Raw genomic sequence first — 21,314 nt, 5'->3', positions numbered from 1 at the left:
TAAGCAACAAAATGTGGCAACAATTGGACAAAATTACACAGGTAGTGCAACATTTCGATAATGATAATTAACTGAGAAAATGCCAAACCATGTATTTCATGACCAAGATCGAACTCCAAGCTAACAATTCTCCATTTGCGGCAGAGATTTGCCTTGGCATGATTCGGTAACATATTTAGGCCTGGAAACTGACCAATGTCTTACCTGGAGCAAACATATAACGAAACCTGCAAGCAAAACTTGCACACACTTATTTAGACTGTACCCCATCATGAAGGCGGAAGGATTAACAGTGGAATGTCAACTTCTTCTCTGGCGCCAGCTCGTATTTCCAGTCGTCCTGTATGGCTCAGAAATGTCATCTAAGGTAGTAGATATTACCCCCAAATGTTTTCAAATCTTACAACATAAAGCTTCCAAGATTACCTCAGTTGCTGGCAGCTATGTCACAAACACACATATTTGACATCTTTTAAGACAGCCTATCATTTTCACATCATCTAAAACAAATAAAAAGAATGCTACAAGGAAACACAATCATCGTTCCACATTCTCAACCAAAATCTAGATAATGAACTCTCCCTTGTATCACATAAACATCCTAGACTTACCCTGACACACTTGAAGTGACCAGATACAAAGGAAAACCACTCCCCAAACCCTTAATTTTTAGAACACACTAGTGCATCCTGAATTCAGATGAGCACAGGCCAGTGGCACCCCAAAATTCAACAACATACAGAGAGCTTCATCGTAGTCATTCTGTTCAAAACTCCTTTTTGAGAACCGTCAAAAGCAATGGATGGCAGCTTCTCTGCGCTTTTTTTTATGCCTGATGCAGAATGGCTACTAAAGAGAATCATGACTGGTGACAAGACATTTACTGCCTATACAACTGGCAGTCAATGATATGCGGTCATTGTACCTTGCCCCCCCCCATCTCCAAGCCTAGAAAGTTTGTCAAAGTGCCAGAAAGGTTATTGCTACTATTTTTTGAGGCGCTAAATAAATTTTGTTTTTAGATTTTATGGAATGTGGAAGCTAGTTAACTCTGAAGCCTAATGTGAGAGCCAACGGTGATACAAAATGTACATATAATATTAAAGTGTAGGCCCAATAATAGCAACAAATGAAAAATATTTATTTATTTATTTTTACTCTGCGAGGAAATGTCCAGAATATAAAAAAGGAATTGGCTAACAAAAAAATGTTCATAACAGGCTAACAGAGTTTGTTACTGATAACAAGCTCATTTACTCAAAAAACAACAACTTCTCACTGTAGCATTAACAGAATGGAAACTTTATACTGACAAATGCTGCATGAGAATAAATCAATAATGAATAATCTTTGGAATAACTAGGTCACTGATTTCAAGTCAGGATAGTAATGGGGTACATGATAAAACTGACAGATGTGTGTGGCTTGGGAAATCTACCATATCGTTGGTGAAGAAACAATACCGCGTTTGTCAGTCTCCCGGCACGACTTGACACATTTCCGTTGGTATCTGGTGTTGAGAAAGCTAGTAAGAACACGTTTTGGAGCATTAATCATTTTTATTGAAACACTTCATACAAACATTTTAAATAAATATACTGTTTACATAGTTGTGATAATGTCTGGACATTTATTCAAGAAAAATCCTAAACATCACTCAAAGCAGCAACAGAGAATTACACTGCAGTGACACTCGTCACACAGTTACCTCCGTGATAATGTTCATTCATAAGGAATGTTGTCATAATAACTATGACAATCTTTAGGAAGAACAGATTTAAGTTGTTGTAAATGATCCCATTTGGATTTCTTGATTTTCCGTCTTTCCTTGTATAGTTTCGGGAAGCAAACATATCCAAGAATTTTCCTCAGACGCCTCGGTAATTCCTGCCACACCTCGTTGAAAGAGCACTTATAGTAAATAATACCATTTGGGCGGTACTGTAGCATCCTCAGATTGGTAACTGTAGGCTCATTTTTTACAGCTCTGCCAGGCCTAATTGGGTCATACAGCCACAAACTTTTCTCTTTGTAGTTCATGAAAAAGGAGTAATCTAGGTAATAGGCTTCGTATGGTTGTGACTTTTTCTCGCTTCTTTAGATATCATAGCGTATTGGCTAGGAAGTGTAACTTCACGTCCTTTAAGCTTGCACTCAATGGAACTGTGAACTGAGTCACATTACATCTGAGTATGGCCTTTCTCCAAAAACTTTTGTGTAATCAATACTCCAGCGTCAATTGCTAATCTTAAAAGATATGTGCAGCCAGCAGAATACAGAATGACTTGAACGGGATTTTCTTTAAACGTCCTGGATAGTGTACGATGCATGAGGCAAAACATAATACAACCAAATCACCTTGCGTTTCATTGAACCAGTAACATACTGCATCACGACTTTCTAAATTATACATTGTAAAGTTATGAACAGCCATCTTTGTTTTATAATAAACTGCACTTGCACTTAGAAATGGAGCTACTTTCACGGCCTGTAAGTCCATGGTGTACACTGAGCAGAGCTTTTGCTGGGCTTCTTTCTTGTCAGCATCTTTTGGCATCCTTGGCTGCTCTTTCTGTTCTGTGCGTTGCTTCCACACGACTTCACTCAAGTTACCAAGCCTGTAACTACAACACAAGTTGCACTGGTATTTCTTGGGGGAAAATAAGCTAACATTACCATCTTCTAAAATCAAGTTAAAGGTAGCTCAACTCAATGGTGAAACCTTCTCCGCACGATATTTTTTCACATAGAGTCCATACAGCTGTTGTTTGGATTGTAGAATAGGCTCAAGGTATAACTTCGAGGAGGATTTCCTGCAGTAATGTGTCGGAAGTTTCGGAAGAGAGTCCAGGAATTCTTTCATGAAGGTTCTCTCATCATTTTTCTTCGTCTGTCTGATTTGAGGTCGTGACGATTCTGTATCAGGACTCATCCCACGTGTGGAATTACCCATCCAATATCGGACTGTCCATTCTTTAATCCCAAGAGTACTGAGAAACATCTTTTTGCATACTATATGTTTCCCCACCTCATTTTTCAAATGATAAATGAATGTCCCTTTTCTCCTGGATTCGCCAGTGTTCTTCCCTGGACGTTTGGTTGGAATTATGTCCACAAGGTTGATAACGTAAACCTTTCTCTGATCCCATGTCATCATTTCCCAAAATGTGTTAAATACTGCCTGCCTATCATCAGCAGAAAATTGATGACACTTCTTCTGAACGGATTTCTAGTACATCTTCGAAGTACATGTTGGACCTAATTTTCATGCCTCACTTGGAGAATCATGAGTGATTTTACCAATTCCACTCCTTTTGTATCTAATATACGCCACACATTCTCAGAATTTTATTGGCATTTCAGCATTCGACATCCTGAAGATATGGTTTAGACTTCCTTATCCTGTCACTGCTTACGTCACCATAAAATTCTTGGCCTTCACTGTCAGCATCATTATTGCTCCCGTGATCTTTCGAAAATTTATCCAGAGTGTTTGGCAAACAATAAGCACCATCGCATAGCAATGAGGGTGAAGTACTGTCGTCTCTAGTGGAAACAGTGACTGTGGTTTCATTTTGAGCATTATTGGATACAGCCACTGAAGTTTCTAGATGGAAAAATATTTATATATTAATTTAAGCAGACAAAGATGAAGCTCAAATTCATTTATTTATGAGAATGACGGCATCAGTAATAGTATTAACAATAATCCCAAGAAAATTTACCTGCGTCATTAGATGTTGCAGGAACCGAGAACCCCATATACGAAATTAATTCTTCTTTGGTACATGTAACTTCAGCATTACAACTTTTCTCGCCTGTTGTTTGTTGTGCATTTAAGGGAGATCCTACAAGAAAGTGGACAGTCTAGAAATCTTTGGCAGGAATGAATAAAGCATAGAACAAGTGAAGTAGGGGCGTTCTGATTTATATCACAGTAAGACACTTGCGGTGCCAGCAACATTCAAAGGTGAATCATAAAACAATTTTCTTACTGCTATCAGTCACTCTCAGGAACGATTCTCCGCTTTCATAAGCTGATTTCAGCTGAAAAACAATTTCTTCTTCAGTAAAAAGATCATCTATATCGCTGTCCATTATCACGAATGAAGCTACAACCATGGAACCACTTCCAAGCACTGTTAAACACGTAATAAGGCAGTAACAATGTGCTGTGGCTGGGCGCACTTTTATATTTACATGGTATTGTTTACAGTATCCATAGATTGTAGATAGGCGGTATTTAATTCTCTACAGTTCTGCGGTATTGCCATCTATTTATTTGCTGTGACACGTACACGGTATTGTTTTAAATAATTTTTTCATGGTAAATAATTAAAAATTCATCATTATGGTTTTAAGAGGAGATGTGCGTACGGTCAATGACATCATCTGACTGAAACGCGAAAAATCGGCAATTTGTTAGTTACGCGGTATTGTTTCTTCAACGATGATATGTAGCTTCCATCTGAAACAAGACATCAAATTTCTGCTGTGAAGGCACTGATGAAGTGGTCAGCATATTTACTTCAAGAGACAATCAGAAGGAATACATGTACTATATATGACTAGGCAATATGAAAGACTGCATTTGACCAAAACAAAATATGTATGCTTTCTATTACATGTATCCCTTATGCTTCACCAGTTACAAATGTAAACGACACTGAAGGAAAAAAAGATAGCCTGGACAGTCTACACACATACTTTTGATTCACACTTGGGAATGAATGACAGAAAATCACTGTCTGCATAATTGTGATGTACAAATCTAAGCCCAGGGATATTATGCAAAAATGATGAATCTCTGAATTTGGAATGAATACTATGGTATTTGTATCTGGTAGGTGGCGTGTATGTATTAGGTAGCAAAATCAATCGACAAAAGCTATGCTGCATTAACCATTATTTCGTTTGTATCAATCAGCTTTATACTTACCATGTGACTGCTCTTAGCAGCTTAGTGCAGCCCTGCCAGATACTGACATAATGGTTTGTGCTCTAACAAGTTGATGCAGTTATCATGAAACATTATACTGCTTTATGTGAATTACCAATGCAGAACTTATCCTGGAATGTTAAAAACATCTGCATTTCATGACAAGCACGATCTCCAGTACTTAATTCAATATTAATCCCCAGATGAAGGCAAAATATTTTGGCCATGTTGCACCTTGATTACATGGCAACACACAAATTTTGTATAGTTTAAATTGCTCTTTTCTCCTTGGATTGAAAAATGATGTATCTGTATTACTACATATAGAAACAAATAACAAGTACCTGAACAAAGATTGGTATAACCATCTGTCCACGGATAATAGCTCTGTTGTTCGATTCACGTGCCAAAATATGCAAAGCTCCAACAGTTCCTTCAACAATTTCTTCCATGCGAACACCATCAGCATAAGCTCCTGGCTGCTGGCTGCCACTGCTGGCTATAGACTGACGCTGCAACAAAAACTTCAGCTATTGAATATGAAACCAAGAATTACACGAAACTATGCCCTGGCCAAAATTAATTTAGGATTGACAGCTATGAAGGAGGTAGTTGGGTGAGGCTCACACAGGAAGCACAGTACGCATTCAGCCAAATTCACAAGACCTGTACCTGAATCAATCACCAGCAGTTCAGTTCACAAACCTTCAGTCCCACTACTTCCAAACTTCCCAAATCTACAATATTCAGCATAGCAAATCTCATGAGACATATGACTGTAGTAATGACCAACAGTCACCAAACCTTCACTCATACAACTACAAAACTTACCTCTTACACTATGCTTCAGTTTCAGGCAGCTTGCTATCCTCTGTGATTATTCGTTACATGCTGTATTTTGTTTGCCTTCATTTCTTATGCCTGTGGGACTCAGTTTAGGTGTTGTGTGATACTGAACAATATTAGAAGCAAGTTAGTCACATGTTACAAGCGGAGAAGTCTGACTTCATATAGGGGATAGCAGCAGATGGTCAGTCGAGAGAAACCGAATAAAATATTCTCAACCTTCCAGCTGCGTCAAGTACTTAAAATGCCATGAGCTGTCAAACAAGCACTCTTTTTGACCAATGTTAAATGGAGTGACTGATTATTGATGGGCTGCTATTTTTATGTCCTCCTTTCATCTAGCTGCTGGCTGTGACATCTCTGGTGTTCATAGCATCGCCATGTATGGGCATACATTGACTGCATCATGAAACCTTCTTTGTGGTTCACACTGATGGTTTCTGGAACTGTTTAATTAAAGAAGCCATTGAAGTACAAATCACTGAAAACATTCTTAATGATGGCAACCAGCAGCTTTGTGCAATGTGGGATCCAATGACTGCAAGGTTGCAGGGGGTGCAGCAAACGTGAAGTCAATGTATGCCCTCATCAAGCGATGCCATGAGCACCAGTGACAAAATATGTGGCAGCTAGAATATACAACATTGTTCCAGCAACAGTGATTCTACTAGACAATAGTGAGTTGACACTCGTTGTATTTCAATCACCTGGTGTGGCTGGAAGCCTGAGAACATTTTATTCAATGTTATTGTTGCGAGACTCTGCATTCTTACAGTTGAGAGAATATTCTGTGCATTACATGCCTACATAGAGAAAGAAAAACTTAATAGTGGATCACTTTTTTCAATTAATGAAGTGATCAAATGAACTGCCGTAGCTTTCAGTACAACAAGGAAACTGCTGTGGAGACTGGCAAGTACATGTTTGAAAAAAGAGAGAGAGAGAGAGAGAGAGAGAGAGAGAGAGAGAGAGAGAGATGAAAACTTTAGGAAAATTCCCTACATACATTAATTTGCTAATGCCGTATGTGTTTTCTTATTAATAATTATGCAGATAGTGCAGAAAACATCTAATTATTGATTATCCTTCAGGAAAAAAGTCGTTTTCAATGCTGGTACACAATGTTACCTTCAGTTCTACATGCACAACTAGGATTTTTGCTATGGACATTTATGTGGCAGTGTTGATGGGCATGTAAGATATAGGTAAGGCAAATCCATAGAAAGAATTTCGATGAAATGGTGGGACCTGATGAAATGTCGATCCATTCTGGCCATGTTCTCAAGCAGGGCTGGACGGATAGCACAATTAAAGGAAAAATGACTATCATCTAGCAAAGGAGGCAGACCACTACTCCTGTAGACAGACACCTCACAAGGTTTTCTCCCAAACTGTCCCCAGAGTTTTAAAACAAAGAAAACAGAAAATTGACTTTTTACCAAGTTGTTGTTGATTATGCTTCTTACTGTTCTGCTGTTGAAAAGGCATCTACCAAGCCAAAGAATCATAATTATGAAGTAAGTGGTAATCTTAATAGGATGAACTTAGGCTGCTACCTTATTACTGCCATTTCAATCTGACAGAAACAATATGGACACAAGTTAAAGATTATGTGGGCAGGTATAATAATAAATTTGTCTGCATCTGCATCTGTCTGCAGATGAAGCACTCACCAACAAAGCTGTTAGGAAAGTCACCTTGAGAGATTATAAATAAGTTGGCTACTATTCACAGGCCACAATGAAAAAAGTATGCAGAATGAAACTGTTTTGGAAAATTCAGCAAAGAATTTAAAAAAAAAAAAAAAAAACTGTGACAGTGACACTTCAAGCATATGTGATCGTGAAAAGAGCCAAGTGTGTAAGTTTCCAACATGTATAATGAACAAGTGGAGATTCCCGATATTTTAATTACAAGATCATTAACAGCAACCACCTACGAATGAAGTTAAAAAAATCTCAGGAATTCAATCTTTATTACACAAAAGAGATATCACTTTGTGATATAATTACTGTATGCTGAGTTACTGTATTTTGTGCCACTATTCATCTTTCTTGCAATTCCAGTTAGCCTGTTTCAGACAAGTTTTTGTACCTCAATTAGCATGCATACATCTTAATTTTTTTGGTCATGTTTGAAATAAGTAGAGTGATCATAAAATGTAATAACACATCGATTAAAACCTAGGGATCTGTTTCTCATAATGAAACCACACTGGTGATCACTACTGATGTAAGAGTGGAGCATTATGCACCACACTTAACTCCAATTATCTCGTGTTATACACCTCCAACACATTTCCAACTTTTAGTACGTGAATATATGATTTATTGTGAAGATTTCAATTGCATAATGTTCATCTAATTTCAATAACTAAAAAGTTTGCTTGCCGCATATCAACTATTTGGCAACAATCAGAAAATATGGTATTGCTGTCTTCCTTCCACATATCATCTAAAACATCGATATTTTTAAACAAAATTAAATGAAATACAGTACATCTCTTCTGAAACACAATTACTCTAATTCCATTTTTGTACAATTAGTAATCTGCAAGTTCGATCAAGCTGAGTGAAGGGTAAGATTGGGTGTGGGTGTTCCATTAACTCTGTTCTGCATCTCCACATGCACTTGCTGAAGCATCACTCCTAGAGTAAATTAGAACCGAGTACAGGAAAGACTGTCCCCATCATAAGTAGAACCTGAAAGCACAACAATGCACACAACATGTTACGTAGATGCAGTATACAAAAAAACATGGAAAGATGGACTAGAAACTTTATGAAAACCAGGTAACTGGATACAGTGCTCCAGGAGGTAAGTCCACTGCAACAGAAATGTTGAAAAGTTAGAGAAGATCTGAAGTTTACATACAGAACCATTTTACGAAAAAATGGACATTCTCTTGAATTCAAGAAGCAATGATCTATCTTCTATAGAATCAAGGTTGCGGAATCTATCATATTTGTACTGCAAAGGATAGGAAGAACGAACACGAACACGAACACACACACACAAACACACACACACGTGGGGCCCCAAAAGCACTAATTGATAAATAGTGTGATGGCATAATGGTTAAGGCACAGGGCTCATATTACAGTGATGACCAAATTCTAACCAGCTCTTTTGATTATAATTTCTGTGGAATAAAATGAAATTTGGATCAAACAGAATCGAATCAAAGGCAGAAAGAATAAAGTCACATGAAAGGAAGGTGACATTGGGAAGAAAATATAAATAAATAAACATGAAATAGGATCTGAAATAGGATCTACAAAACTAACAGAGTTAAACAAATTTTCATGACTTAGACTTAGATTTCATATGGAACATTATACTAAGTAAGTACAGTTCAGAGAATGTGTGAGAAATAAATGACTTTGAGTACTTACTCTCTGCGTATCCTGGAATGCTCTCATAAGAAGTCGCACAAGATGATGAATTGCACCATGTTCACGCAGTGGAGCATGATTGGCAGGGCACAGAGCCAAGTTTCGTATCAGTCCAATGACTGCCTTAACAAGAGGCCAACGAGATGGTGCCTGCAGTAACTTTACAATGACTTGCATTCCATAGTTAGCACGAACTGCATTCTGTGCCATTTCTGCTTCAATATGACGAGATGTCAAGTGGCGAAGTGCACATACCGCAGGTTCAGTTATTTCTTCACGATCACCAGCATTTCGAATGGTATTTACGAGGGCATCTACTCCGCCAACCTGACATACTGTGACTTTGTTCCGCTGGTTGTTGCAAGTGAGATTTGAGAGAATACCAGCAGCACATGTCACAACATTCACATCTGCTGATGCCAGCAACTGCACTAAACTCTGCAGAAGACCTTCCAAACCATCCTGCAAGTGAAAGAGCAATGGCTATTGTATTAGGTACACATGAAATTCTCCTGTAATATGAACAAACATATATTGCTGGCACTGCCAATGGCAACAACAAAAATAAAATCCAATACACTAGAAAGAGTTTCTCAAGCTGTAACCCGCCAGTTTATCTGATTACAAACATTGCCCGATTTTTTGATACTGCATAAGTGAAATGAGATTGTGGTCAAAACTATGAAGTAGGCCTTGACTTGATGTTAAGCTTTTCAGTGTTGTTTTCGGGATATAAATTCTCTTAGAGAACCAGTACTGTATTATCTCACATTTGGTTCTTTATTATGGCATAATGCTATATGTGCTAGAAGATGAAACCGAGCATTTGAAATGCAGCGAATAGTTGAAACTTCCCAATAGTGTGGAATCTACCCTTCCTCGAGTGCTTGAGATAGGACGTCAAAAATTTACAAAAAATCGACTTTTCAAATATATGTTCGTTTTGTAGTGCACAGCTTTCTGAACAGTTCTATACATAAAAACATATATGTTCAAGAAAATGTAAGACATGTTATTTGGTCTTAAGTGTGCCAAAGTGCAGTGCCACACCTCTTCACAAAGCATTCTTCTTTTGCACATCACTGTATTTCGCTCTGTGCAACTCAAATGTGTATATTTTGTAATGCATGCCATCAAACTACATTCAGGACAGTGGAAATTAAAATGTCCTGTGGTGCCTCTCCTGCTCCCACTCAGCCAGTTTGACATCCTGCCCCACTTCTTTTATTTAAAAATAAATAAAAAAATAAAATAAAAAAATTAAAAAACGCAATTAATACTGGGTGGCATTAATTGTAACCAGGAGAACAAGAACACTCAGAAAATTTGCACTCTTTATTGCCTATTAGCTAATAAATTACTGTTTTGTATGACATAAAATTAAAAATAGAATACATAAAACCAGTAAAGACAAGAGACAAGCAAGACAGTACACATTTCTTCAATCCTTAGGTCCTAGCATTTTTTCCCTCTAATGTTGCTACAGCTTTACATGGCATGCTTTGCTTTTTGCGAAAGACTCTATTACCTCATCGAAGTTCATCAAAGTTTTGCTACATGAAAAATCTAAATGCCGTTGTCTAATACTGAAAAAGCTGTTACTACAAATAATAACCTAAGCCTAGTGTGGTTTCTCGATCTGATTATGTCTATTTTGTCACTGTCTGTTAGATAAAACAAAATGGGCCTTTTTAATATTGCAACACACACCAAATAAACGACACTGTTTTGGCACAAAATGTCATTTTTAAAACACTACAGAACATAATTCATGAAGTACCAATATCAAATGTTTATTAGGCTTACTACAAGCACAAAGCTTTATGTTGGAAAGACAATTTCACACTTCATTCATAGGCACCAGTTTCTCAAGCGTGAGATCAAAAAGTAGTAGCATGAATTTTTTATATAAATTTGGAATCATCATACTCCTCCATAATTTGTGTGATGTCCCTGTTTCTTCTCCTTCCTCGTTCTAACTAACAATCTTGTCATCATTAATTGTGTAACTGTTCCTGCCATTGTCAAAACCTATTCTCCGGTTAATTTCACTAACTCTGCCAGAAATACCAGTTTAGTTATCCTGTGATTATTCTCCAGTTAGGCATTATTACGGGTTTGTACCAAGCATTTTTCGTGCTATTCCAAGACAGAACTTCAGCGGCTGCTAGCTGGGGACCGTACAACTGGCCCTTACTAGTGCAGCGATATGGCCAAAAATTTTCTGCCAAAATTTCATTTTCTTGGATATACCGAGGAGATAATACGTAATCTTTCTTAGCTGTTATTCCTGTTAGTTGCATATTTCCACTCTGATAGTCTGAATCTATGGATTTTTTTCTTTTTTTAGTAATTATAACAACGCTGATCATTCGCAAACCCAGTCAGCCACACAGACAAAGAGCGACTGGAATTCACCCGTACGGCTTTATTATGCTCAGTTTGTAAAGCCCCATCCCCTTTTGTCAGCAGGAAAGTTTATTGCTAGATGCGCTGAGGATTCCCCTGGCAGAGACATCAAGTACACTATGCACGGATTCAAAAACCAGCTTAGATTTATTCAGAAATCAATTTAGAATGTGTTAAAAATGTTTAAAAACTAACAGGGATGCATTTAAAATTATATGAATAATCAATAGACCAACATGCGCTAGATGCTAGGCACTTTGTGCAATAAGGTTTTTTCCCTCAAGAATATGAAAATGCCCGCCCCCCCCCCCCCCCCCCCCCAAGCCAAAGATCCGGGCCCGATGCGCATGCGTGAATCTGGCAACTTGGTCGCCAATAAAATTTTCCTGGGTAGCATCTGGTTACTTGCTGCTAGTGCTTACTCAGCCAAAGGCGACATTTCTGTAGCCAGAGGTGGGAGAAGGTACTACTCATATGCGACTCAGCTGTGCATGCACATGAGCCTGCTCGTAACTATCAAACGAATCTAATGTAAACAGTTGTAATGTCACGCAAGTCGGAGGCAATTTGTTGTTATGAAGCATTGCGTAGTGTTCCTAAAGCCTTTGACACATTTTGCTGTTGGCAGATACTTGTATGAGCACTGTGTTTTGTTGTTGTATATGGTGCATTTCCTTTGCAATTTAGGTTTACTTTCATTTTTTTCTCTCATTCATGCTTTACCGCTGCAGTATTATTCTTCTGTAGCAGGATACAGTAATATCCTTTGTTAGAGGATCAGTTCGTACCAACCAAATTACACAAACTTAACTGAAAACTAAAACAATGAAAAATTCCTGGAATTCTAAAAAATTACCGGGTTTTTCCCAGTTTTCTCCTGGATGAAAAAATTCCCGGGTTTTTCCCGGATCTCCCGGGTTGTATACACCCTGGTAAAACATAAATATTTTTTGCTCTCCGATATTTCGTCTTTTGTAGGAGAACACTAGTAGGAAAAAATACTAGGACCTTGTGCAACTTTTCAGTGTGCCACAAAAACAAAGTAAACAACACAATAATGATTAAGAAGACACGAAATCAGAAAATCCAATTATATAGCAGGAGTGAACTTCAGCAGAATATAATGTAACCTGCAATGTTAGCAGACGCCGCCACAGTCTCTTGTTTCTGCACACGCACTGCTTGCAGCATACTTGGAAATTTAGAACTCCACCCATGGCACCATGTACAGATCACTGACGTCACAGACACACTTGTGTCATGGTTGGTCGCTGATTTACATGCAAGTACAAAAGGTGCATACACTTCAAATAGTCAATTTTGACCAGTAATTTGCTCTTGAAAAACCGGCTTTAGTGTGGTGTGGTGGCTGCGTTGGCTTTTGTGTGACATAACAAGTCGCCTGCCAATAAGAATTCACTAGCCGGAAATGGCTGACATTTCCTTGAATCTGATTGAGCATATTCTTTGAGACACAGTGTTTAAATTTAAGATTGAAAATTGATATTGCTGCTGAATACACAACATTGGATATACATGCAAATGGCTTAGTCCAAAACACTTTGCAACAACTGTCTTGTTTTTCCATTGCTGCTGCAACCTAACAGTAGCTGTATCATAATTGTGCTGTGAAGATAAAACATTGCAAGCTGTATTGGCAATGCTGATTGTGGATTACAATAGCATTTCCTCTCAACTTCCCTCTCTGCAACAGCCAAAAATATTCCCCTAACTCCGCCACCACCTGCGATGCAAAGTGCCACTTATAACTTGTTCAATCACATCAAATGTCACTACAAAGAAAACGGGCAAAGCTAAGCGAGTCTAGCAAGAACGTAGATTGAGGTTAACCTTACTAGGAAGATGCATAAAATTGGGGAATTTTTTGCATTGACCTTAGTGTTTTTTTTTATTATTATTATTTTACATTTTTACAGGGGTTGGAAATTTCTGGCACAGAAAAACAAAAAATGTAAAATCAGAGAACATAAAATTGAAGTTCCACTGTATATGAAAACATTTCATGGACTGCCAGGCCTATGAAGCCTATAAATAAAAATGTACTTACAACTTTAGTTCCGGCATCTGAAAGATTGCGCAGAGTCCACAGGCAGTTCTGGACAAGGCGTTGGCTTGGATGACCAAGGTGCATAGCTAATGCTTGCATGCCTCCAGCTTCAACAATTGCTGGCTTGTTACTGGAGCAGACTGACAATACTGTTGAAACAGAAGTGAAATTAGCTTTATGATTATAAGATGAACACCAGTTCTCAGCTACAAATTTATCAATTTAAACTCAATATATGTTTCATGTTTAATGCTGGTAACAACTCTTCCTTTCCTAGCTAATCAATACCTTTCAGAACACGTGATGTTGTCCATAGCAGCTTCTCATAATCATAAGAACGGAGTATGCGAACTAACTCCACAGGCCCCTGAGAGGCCAAGATAATGAGTTTACTTTCTTGGTTCCCATATGCCAATATTTGGAGACAGTCTGTTACTATGGCAAGAAATTTCACATTATTCCGCTGCAACAGTGCAACCATTTTTTGCAGACCTCCAGCCAATCTAACTGCCATTTTCGAACCTTCTTGGTGCAAAAGAAGATTATGCAGTGTAGTAATGGCATAGAATAGTACAGACTCAACAGGCGAGCTGAAAGAAAATTTAGACAGCAATCAGACCTGTGAACTGAAAATCACAGGTTGGAACTTCAATATTACTTTCATATGAATAGGTAACCAATTTTCTTCAAGTCGTACCTGAGCAGTTTTACAAGAGCTGGAATGCCACCACTTTTGAAAATGGCAAGCAAACCCTGACGATGGTGAGATAAGTTGTGTAATGTACCAACAGCTGCTTTTGTCGACTCCAGATCATTGCTATTTGAAATTGCTCGTACCAAAGCAGCAACCATCTGTAAAGGACATTCAAAAAGATGGTGTCAGTGAAACTGAATACCAGGAGATTGGATGAAGAGAGACCTTCACATTTTTAACTTGAGCTATTAAATACTTGCACAACACAGAATGATAAAAATGACAGTTTATTACCTGTGGACTGTTCATGATAGCATGCCTTGATGCTTCCTTTCTTGACAGTTGGTGAACCATCATTGCAGCTTGAGAAACTACAACCTGATCTTCATCATTCAACAGTTTTATAAGTTCAGGTATTGCTCTAGTTGCCAAATCAGCATCATCCTGTAGGATATGAAAATACACATATGAACAATGGAAATCATACAAAGCTACAGAGGTCAATACTACAGGGCAAATCCAGTACACTGAAAAATAATGTAAACATTTCACACCTGGTAATTAATTAGGTTGACTACTGCATGTTTGAGCATCTGGCTTGGTTCTGCTAGACGTTGAACTGCAGTTGGCTGAGCTGGATCAAACTGTGTGGATGGAATCTCTATGCCTTCTTCTAGAGTTTCGGGGAACATTGCAGCACGAACTCTCTGAGAACGTGTCTGACTCAATTGCTGATTCATCTCTGTAAATCCAACAGTGAACATAAAATTAATACAACATAACATTAGGAAAAAAAATGAGAAATTAACATCTATGCAAAAAAGAAATCCATTTCAAATAATTTATGAGTTTAATCTATAACCAATGGGATATGAATGCTTTGGAATGAAGTGAGGAGACTGGAGAGTTTCACTTCCACAAAAAATGCTTTTGGTTTGAATATTAACATTTCAATAAACTAAGAACATACTGTTTGAAACATCTCAACAAAGCTTACTTCACAGTCTTTGTAGACCTACAGCAATGTTTATTGTGTTGTACATGGTCACACTGTACAAAATATAGATAATGATAATGCTCCACAGTTAACTTTGATTGCTAGCATCATGTAACCTACCACCCTATTACAATAATGACATTGAGGTAACAAGTAAACTAACTAAGAAATTCAACTAATCACACTTACTCATGCAAGTATGGTGTACATTCAATGTTTGTTTTCTGAAATATTCTTTGCCTTCTAGAGTTGACACAGTGAAATGTGTAAACATATAAAGAAATTAAAATAAGCTTACCATCAACTTGGTCCTGGGTAAAACCTTGGGCAAATCCTTGATCTAAGTCAAACATCAGTTGGTCTGACTCCATGTCTTCTTCTTTTCCAGTCAATGATGGAGCCTGGGTTGTGGCTCCAGAATGGATACCTGAATCACCCAGGTAAGAGTTTTGCTGCCACATGATGGTTTGTTCTTTTGCTGAACCTATGGGTAGATCACTTGGCTGTTGGTAATTGCCGTGTGATACTAAACAGAAAAAAAGATAAATAAAAATAAAAAAAAATCATACACTACAACATGAAAATTCTAAATATAATACAAATCCACATGGCCAAAAACATAACAGAAGCCCTTAAACCAATAAAACAATCAATCACAAAAAGAAGAAATAATAATAATAATGTTGCAACATTACTAGTAATGAAAACATACACATGGGAAAAATATTAATTTGCAATTTTGTGCCCCCCCCCCCCCCCCCCCAAACACACACGTGCACTCCTCCATCCTGAAGAATACTATGGCCAAAAGCTTTTCGTCTTGTCTGTCTGCAACTCAATGTGTCATCTTTACAGTGAGTAGCAACCTATCCTTTTCATAATATTGTTAAAGTAACAAATTAAGTACACACAATCCAATGGCAAATTTCAGATCCATTTCCAGGCTACGTCGCTGCTAAAAGAAGTATTTCAATCAATTTCTAAGCAAAGACAGTTTAAAATATCTCAAAGATTGCTTCCGAGATTTTGTAGATCTATAGCAATGTCTAAAATATTACTTCTTTCAATATGATTCCATGAAAAATATAGCTAAAGAGCAATATGGCAAAAGGTTATTGAGTTAACCACATGGAGTGGGGTGCAAATCCCAGACAAATTATTCTGTTTTGGGTTTTCTGAGCTTTGAGACAAATGTTGGTAAAGACAAATGGTGATAACACCAGCCAAAGAGAGGACAGTTGCTTCCTATCACTGTCCTTGTTCAATTAAACTAACACCCTGTTCTTAATTATATGGATGCCAATGGAGTAAGCATTATACAGTAGTTAAGTGTCCCACTGACTACAAGACTAGAGACGCAGTACAGATTCTGTTTGGACAAGAATGGACAAGGAATTCAGCTATGTTTTTCTCAGAGGAATCATCCTGGTATCTATGGAAATGATTGAAAATCTAACCCTGGATTGCCAGGTTTGAACCCCATTTCCTCAAATCTGAATCCATTGTTTTTGTATAATCCTGCTCAGTTGGATGTCAGTATGACGTTTATAATGATCCAATCTTCCTCCTTTTCAAACTGCAAGTATATATAACAAATATCTCTACGAGGCTGTTCACAAACGAATCAGTAAGAGTGAGGTGATTCTTGAGTAATCTACCGTAGTCTGACACACTCACCAAATAACGTTAGCTGAACAGTGGAAAAAGATTCAAAGAGTAGTAAGATGCATCAAAAATTAGTGTGTCAAAGTGGTCACAAACTACAGCAGTACCATATGTCCAAAAGTCTCTCTCCAGTGGCGAGCCTAATGTGTCTTGCCTTGCAGGGCGCTTAAGACTGGCAGCACATTCAAGTCTCGCCTGTATGTGTTCCATTGACATGCAGTGGAAGTAGGTGGGGGTGGGGGGGGGGGGGGGGGGGGGAGGTTGGGAGGTGTCGTAGTGTTATGTATGCATTGCAGCTGTTAGTTGTGTAATGATCTAGTTCTTGTGTAAGCTGAGTGCAGTGAGAATGCTTACCATTGCAGAAAGAGTGTTTTTAGTGGAACAGCTTTTCCATACAGGAGGAAACTTTACGAAGCATGTGAGGTGGCAACTTAGATTGTGTTTTCCTGCTTTGAGATGTTCACATTGTGATACTGAACACGATTTAATTCACAAATTTCAGCCAACAGATTCAGTTCATAATGTGCCACGAACAGGTAGGCACACAATTTTAACAGAACAGAAGATTGACGATACTTCAGACATCATGTTGCAAGTCCAACAAAATCACTGAGGAGATTATAGCAACAGACTAGTCTCTCATACGACAGCATGTAAGGTCGTAACTGAAAAGTTGGGGATGTATCCCTACAAAATTGCTATGCAGCAATTACATTTTATGGGCCAAGTGAAACGAATAGCATATTGTGACTAGTTTCAGCAATTTGTTAACTGGCACGGAACTGGTGTTTCAGTCGAATCTTTTCCAGTGATGAGGCTTGGTTTCAACTATCTGGCTACATTACTTACCAAAATTCACAAATTTGGTCATCAGAAACCCCACACACTTTAAGAGAAAATTGGTGTGTGGGTTGCCACAACAGGGTGGGAATTATAGGGCTGATCTTTTTGGATACTACCGTCACTTCTGGTGGCAACTGTTCCCTGATAAGTTATCCATTTATCGCCCAGATGAATGAAAATATGAAAATACAATCAATCATTCATTTTTCCAACAAGACAATGCTACTGCTCGTACGGTGCACCAGTCCCTATGACTTTTAGATGAAATCTTTGAAGATGGAGTAATTACGAAAGGTCTCTAGCAACCCCCAGTTAACGGATCTGTCTCCACCCATTTCCTTTGGGATGTGGCTAAAATTTTTGTATATCAAAATAACCCAAATACATCAGATGAACTGGAGACAGCAATAACTGATTATCTGCATTTGATTACATGTGAAACATTGGTCAGGGTGCCTGTTGATTTTTCCAATGTTTTGTCAGCACAAGTGGCTGACGTTGTCAAAGCTTCACTCTCCATTGCTGGTGGTGGACTGCAGTTGAGCTTGTAGTCACAGATTATATGTACCTGGCTTGCCAACGTCCAAGGGCTTTTCAGTGGTCATTTCTGGTGCAGTTCTCCTCTTGTTATTTGCATCTTGCAACCATAGTTTACTGTAGCAAAGCAATCCAAGAACCATTCACCTTGAGGCTTTTTTCTTTCTTGGTAAAGCTATTCTCATGTTCTCATGCTTGTGTATTTCTATAGCTTCTCTGAACATCTGCCCCAACCTGCAGTGCCACTTACGTTCTGTGATCCTGATGCTGACTGATAGTCCAGTCATTCAAACATAAACTTTTCTGCATGTGCGGGTATGCAGAATATTCTCGAAATCGCAAGTGGGTCCCTTTACTCGTTTGCCGATCTGAAACTCTCTTTGATCTTCTTTGTTGGTTTATATATAGTCTTTACGTCTTGTTTGCAGAATATAAAGTCGATTCTGTCCATGATTCTGGGTGTGTATAGTATAAAGGCCTTACTAGAGATTTCTTTTTCTGATGTGTCACTTCACCAAGTGTTTGACTGTGTTACATTACTTATATAACTGTTGGAGTACCCATTACCTCTCAAAACGCTTGCCAGGTGTTGCTTCTCACATCTGAGGAGCTGCAGCTCACATATTTGTCTTGCTCGCATTACGAGTGCATTAATCATGCCTCTTTTCTGGTTTGGTTGGTGATCTGACAGTATGTGCAGGTATCAATCCATGTGTCAGTTTTCGATACATGCTGTGTCCCAGGTTTTTGCCATCCCTTGTCACCAGCACATCTAGAAAGGATAGCTATTTATCCTTTTCTACTTCCATGGTAAATTTTTCCATGAAGCAGTTGGCCACCACTGGACTAAGAGACCTACCCATGGCGACACTCCCAGCTGTTCACAAAGTTGCCACTCTATGTGAAATAGCTCATGGCGAGACACACATGAAAGGGCTTGGTCATGCCTTGCAAGAAAATGGAACTGATGCATTTCAGAGTGTTGCTGAGAGGCAAAACAAAGAAACAACATTAAAGCTGACCAGGATATTGCTTGGTTCAAGTTTAAGTTTCTTTAGCTTCTCAATGAAATGTCCTAAATCCTTTATGTATATGTCAGTCTTCCCCACATGTGGCTGGAGCAGAGAGGCCATGTATTTCCCCAGTTTATACATCAGTATGCCAGGCGCACTACCAATCAGTCTTAATGGAAAATTATTCCTATGGATCTTCAGTAATCCAGACAGCTGAGTTGGTGGGGCTCCTGTGTTGCACAGGTTTCTCTGTATGCCGAAAGAAGAAGCTTTGATTAACCGATTCATATTCCATGTAATCCGCTGCATCAGATCTACACCTTGTTTTCGGTACGTTGTTGGATCTAATAGGTTCCGGATCTTCTGCTCATAATCTTTGGTCTTCATTACGACAGTCGAATTTCCCTTATCAGCAGGCAGTACCACAATAATCTTGTCGGCATTGCAAGCTGGTAGTTTTGCTTGGCACAGTTTCCTAGCTGTTTCAGTGTGTATTTCCTCAACTCGGAATGGTCCGAATGGCCGCTTTGCTATCACCAATGATGCCTTCCATAAGTAAAGTTCTTGGGACGATAGTGAAATTCCTTCCTTTTTGAAGGACAGACTGTTTCTTTTTGGTCAATCATCATTCACTGAGATTGACCACTATGCAGGATATGTCGGGAAGTGCCTTGTCAATCAGCTTCTGGCATCTTACAAAATTTTTCTTCAGTCGCTTAGTGCAGCGACATATACATAAAGGATTTAGGACATTTCATTGAGAAGCTAAAGAAACTAAAAAATGAACCAAACGACATCCTGGTCAGCATCCTAGTCAGACTTAGTTCTGAATGCTCCTGTGAGTGATGCTGTTGATCTTGTCCGAGTTGTCTCGATGCATTCTGCTACTTAGTTGATAGAAAATGTTAAATGTTCCTCATCCATTCTTGCCAAGTACCATTGTGTTGCATGAATTTGCTCACTAGGAAAAGCTCTTTCCATTCTGCCATATATACCATGTGCTATTGTGGTGGTGAAAAGGTTCTTACATTTGAAAAACTTTGGTGTAGCCCTTTCATGCTGACACCGTGACAGAAAGGCAAGAGAGGACATCAATTGTGCTTTCTTCTTCCGTTGTTGGTTACGGCCTCAGTACAACTGCATATCCACTCCCTGTAGAGATGTAGTACAAAATTATTATGGCTTTTGTGTTCACTTGTGACAAATTGCCTGTGGGCTCCTGTCATGGGTTCTTCGGCTAACATTTTTTTGGTGATTTTTCTGACGTTTTGGCAGCACGAGTGGCTGGCATTGTCAAAGATTCACCCTCTGTTGCTGGTGGTGGACTGGAGTTGAGCTCGCAGCTGCAGGTTATATGTACCTGGTGTGCCAATGTGGTCATTTCTGGTGCGGTTTTCCTTTTACTACCTGCAATCATCATTTGCAGGAGCACAGGAATAGAGGATCCGTTCAACTTGGTTTTCCTCTTTCTTCTGGAAACTATTCTCATGTTGTTCTCTAAACAAGTAGGTGTGACAGATCTTCTCTACAGCCGACAGTGAATTTTACTATGCGGTCAGCCTCAAACTGCGCGTGCTCTGCCATCGTTGATTTCTTCACCTGCCCCAATATCACACTGGGAATGTATGGCACAAAGGTCGTGTATCGAAACATGACCCAAGCCAGGAAGGGGCATGATTAACACACTCATAACTTGAGCAAGACAAATATGTGAGCCACAGCATCTCACATATGATATGCAACACCTCGAAAGTGTTCCGAGGAGCAACGGGTACTCCACCATGGGTACTTTTTATATTTAACAAGTGTAAATGAGTCAGACACTTGACACATTCCAAGAGTGACAACCAGAATTGGTTGTGTATTGCGCGAACATAGCTTGACAACTATTTATAAACTGGCAAAAAA

General features: G+C 38.7%; 1 protein-coding gene across 3 annotated transcripts in view; it reads right to left on the bottom strand.

The window, feature by feature from the left end:
* LOC126467192 (armadillo segment polarity protein) overlaps positions 1-21,314 on the bottom strand; it is an 89,796-nt gene that overhangs the window by 29,972 nt on the left and 38,510 nt on the right. For all 3 annotated transcript variants that reach the window (XM_050096443.1, XM_050096445.1, XM_050096444.1), the window contains exons 3-10: positions 15,647-15,874; positions 14,906-15,093; positions 14,646-14,795; positions 14,355-14,509; positions 13,946-14,247; positions 13,658-13,806; positions 9,181-9,642; positions 5,284-5,451 (exon numbers count right to left, since the gene is read on the bottom strand). In XM_050096443.1, coding sequence (XP_049952400.1) covers positions 5,284-5,451; positions 9,181-9,642; positions 13,658-13,806; positions 13,946-14,247; positions 14,355-14,509; positions 14,646-14,795; positions 14,906-15,093; positions 15,647-15,874 — 1,802 coding nt within the window. The remainder of the gene's footprint in view (positions 1-5,283; positions 5,452-9,180; positions 9,643-13,657; positions 13,807-13,945; positions 14,248-14,354; positions 14,510-14,645; positions 14,796-14,905; positions 15,094-15,646; positions 15,875-21,314) is intronic.

Source organism: Schistocerca serialis, chromosome 1 (genome assembly GCF_023864345.2).
Source record: "Schistocerca serialis cubense isolate TAMUIC-IGC-003099 chromosome 1, iqSchSeri2.2, whole genome shotgun sequence".
Taxonomy (NCBI): domain Eukaryota; kingdom Metazoa; phylum Arthropoda; class Insecta; order Orthoptera; family Acrididae; genus Schistocerca; species Schistocerca serialis.
The sequence above is the reverse complement of the archived record's forward strand: the minus strand, read 5'-3'. Positions and strand labels throughout refer to the sequence as shown.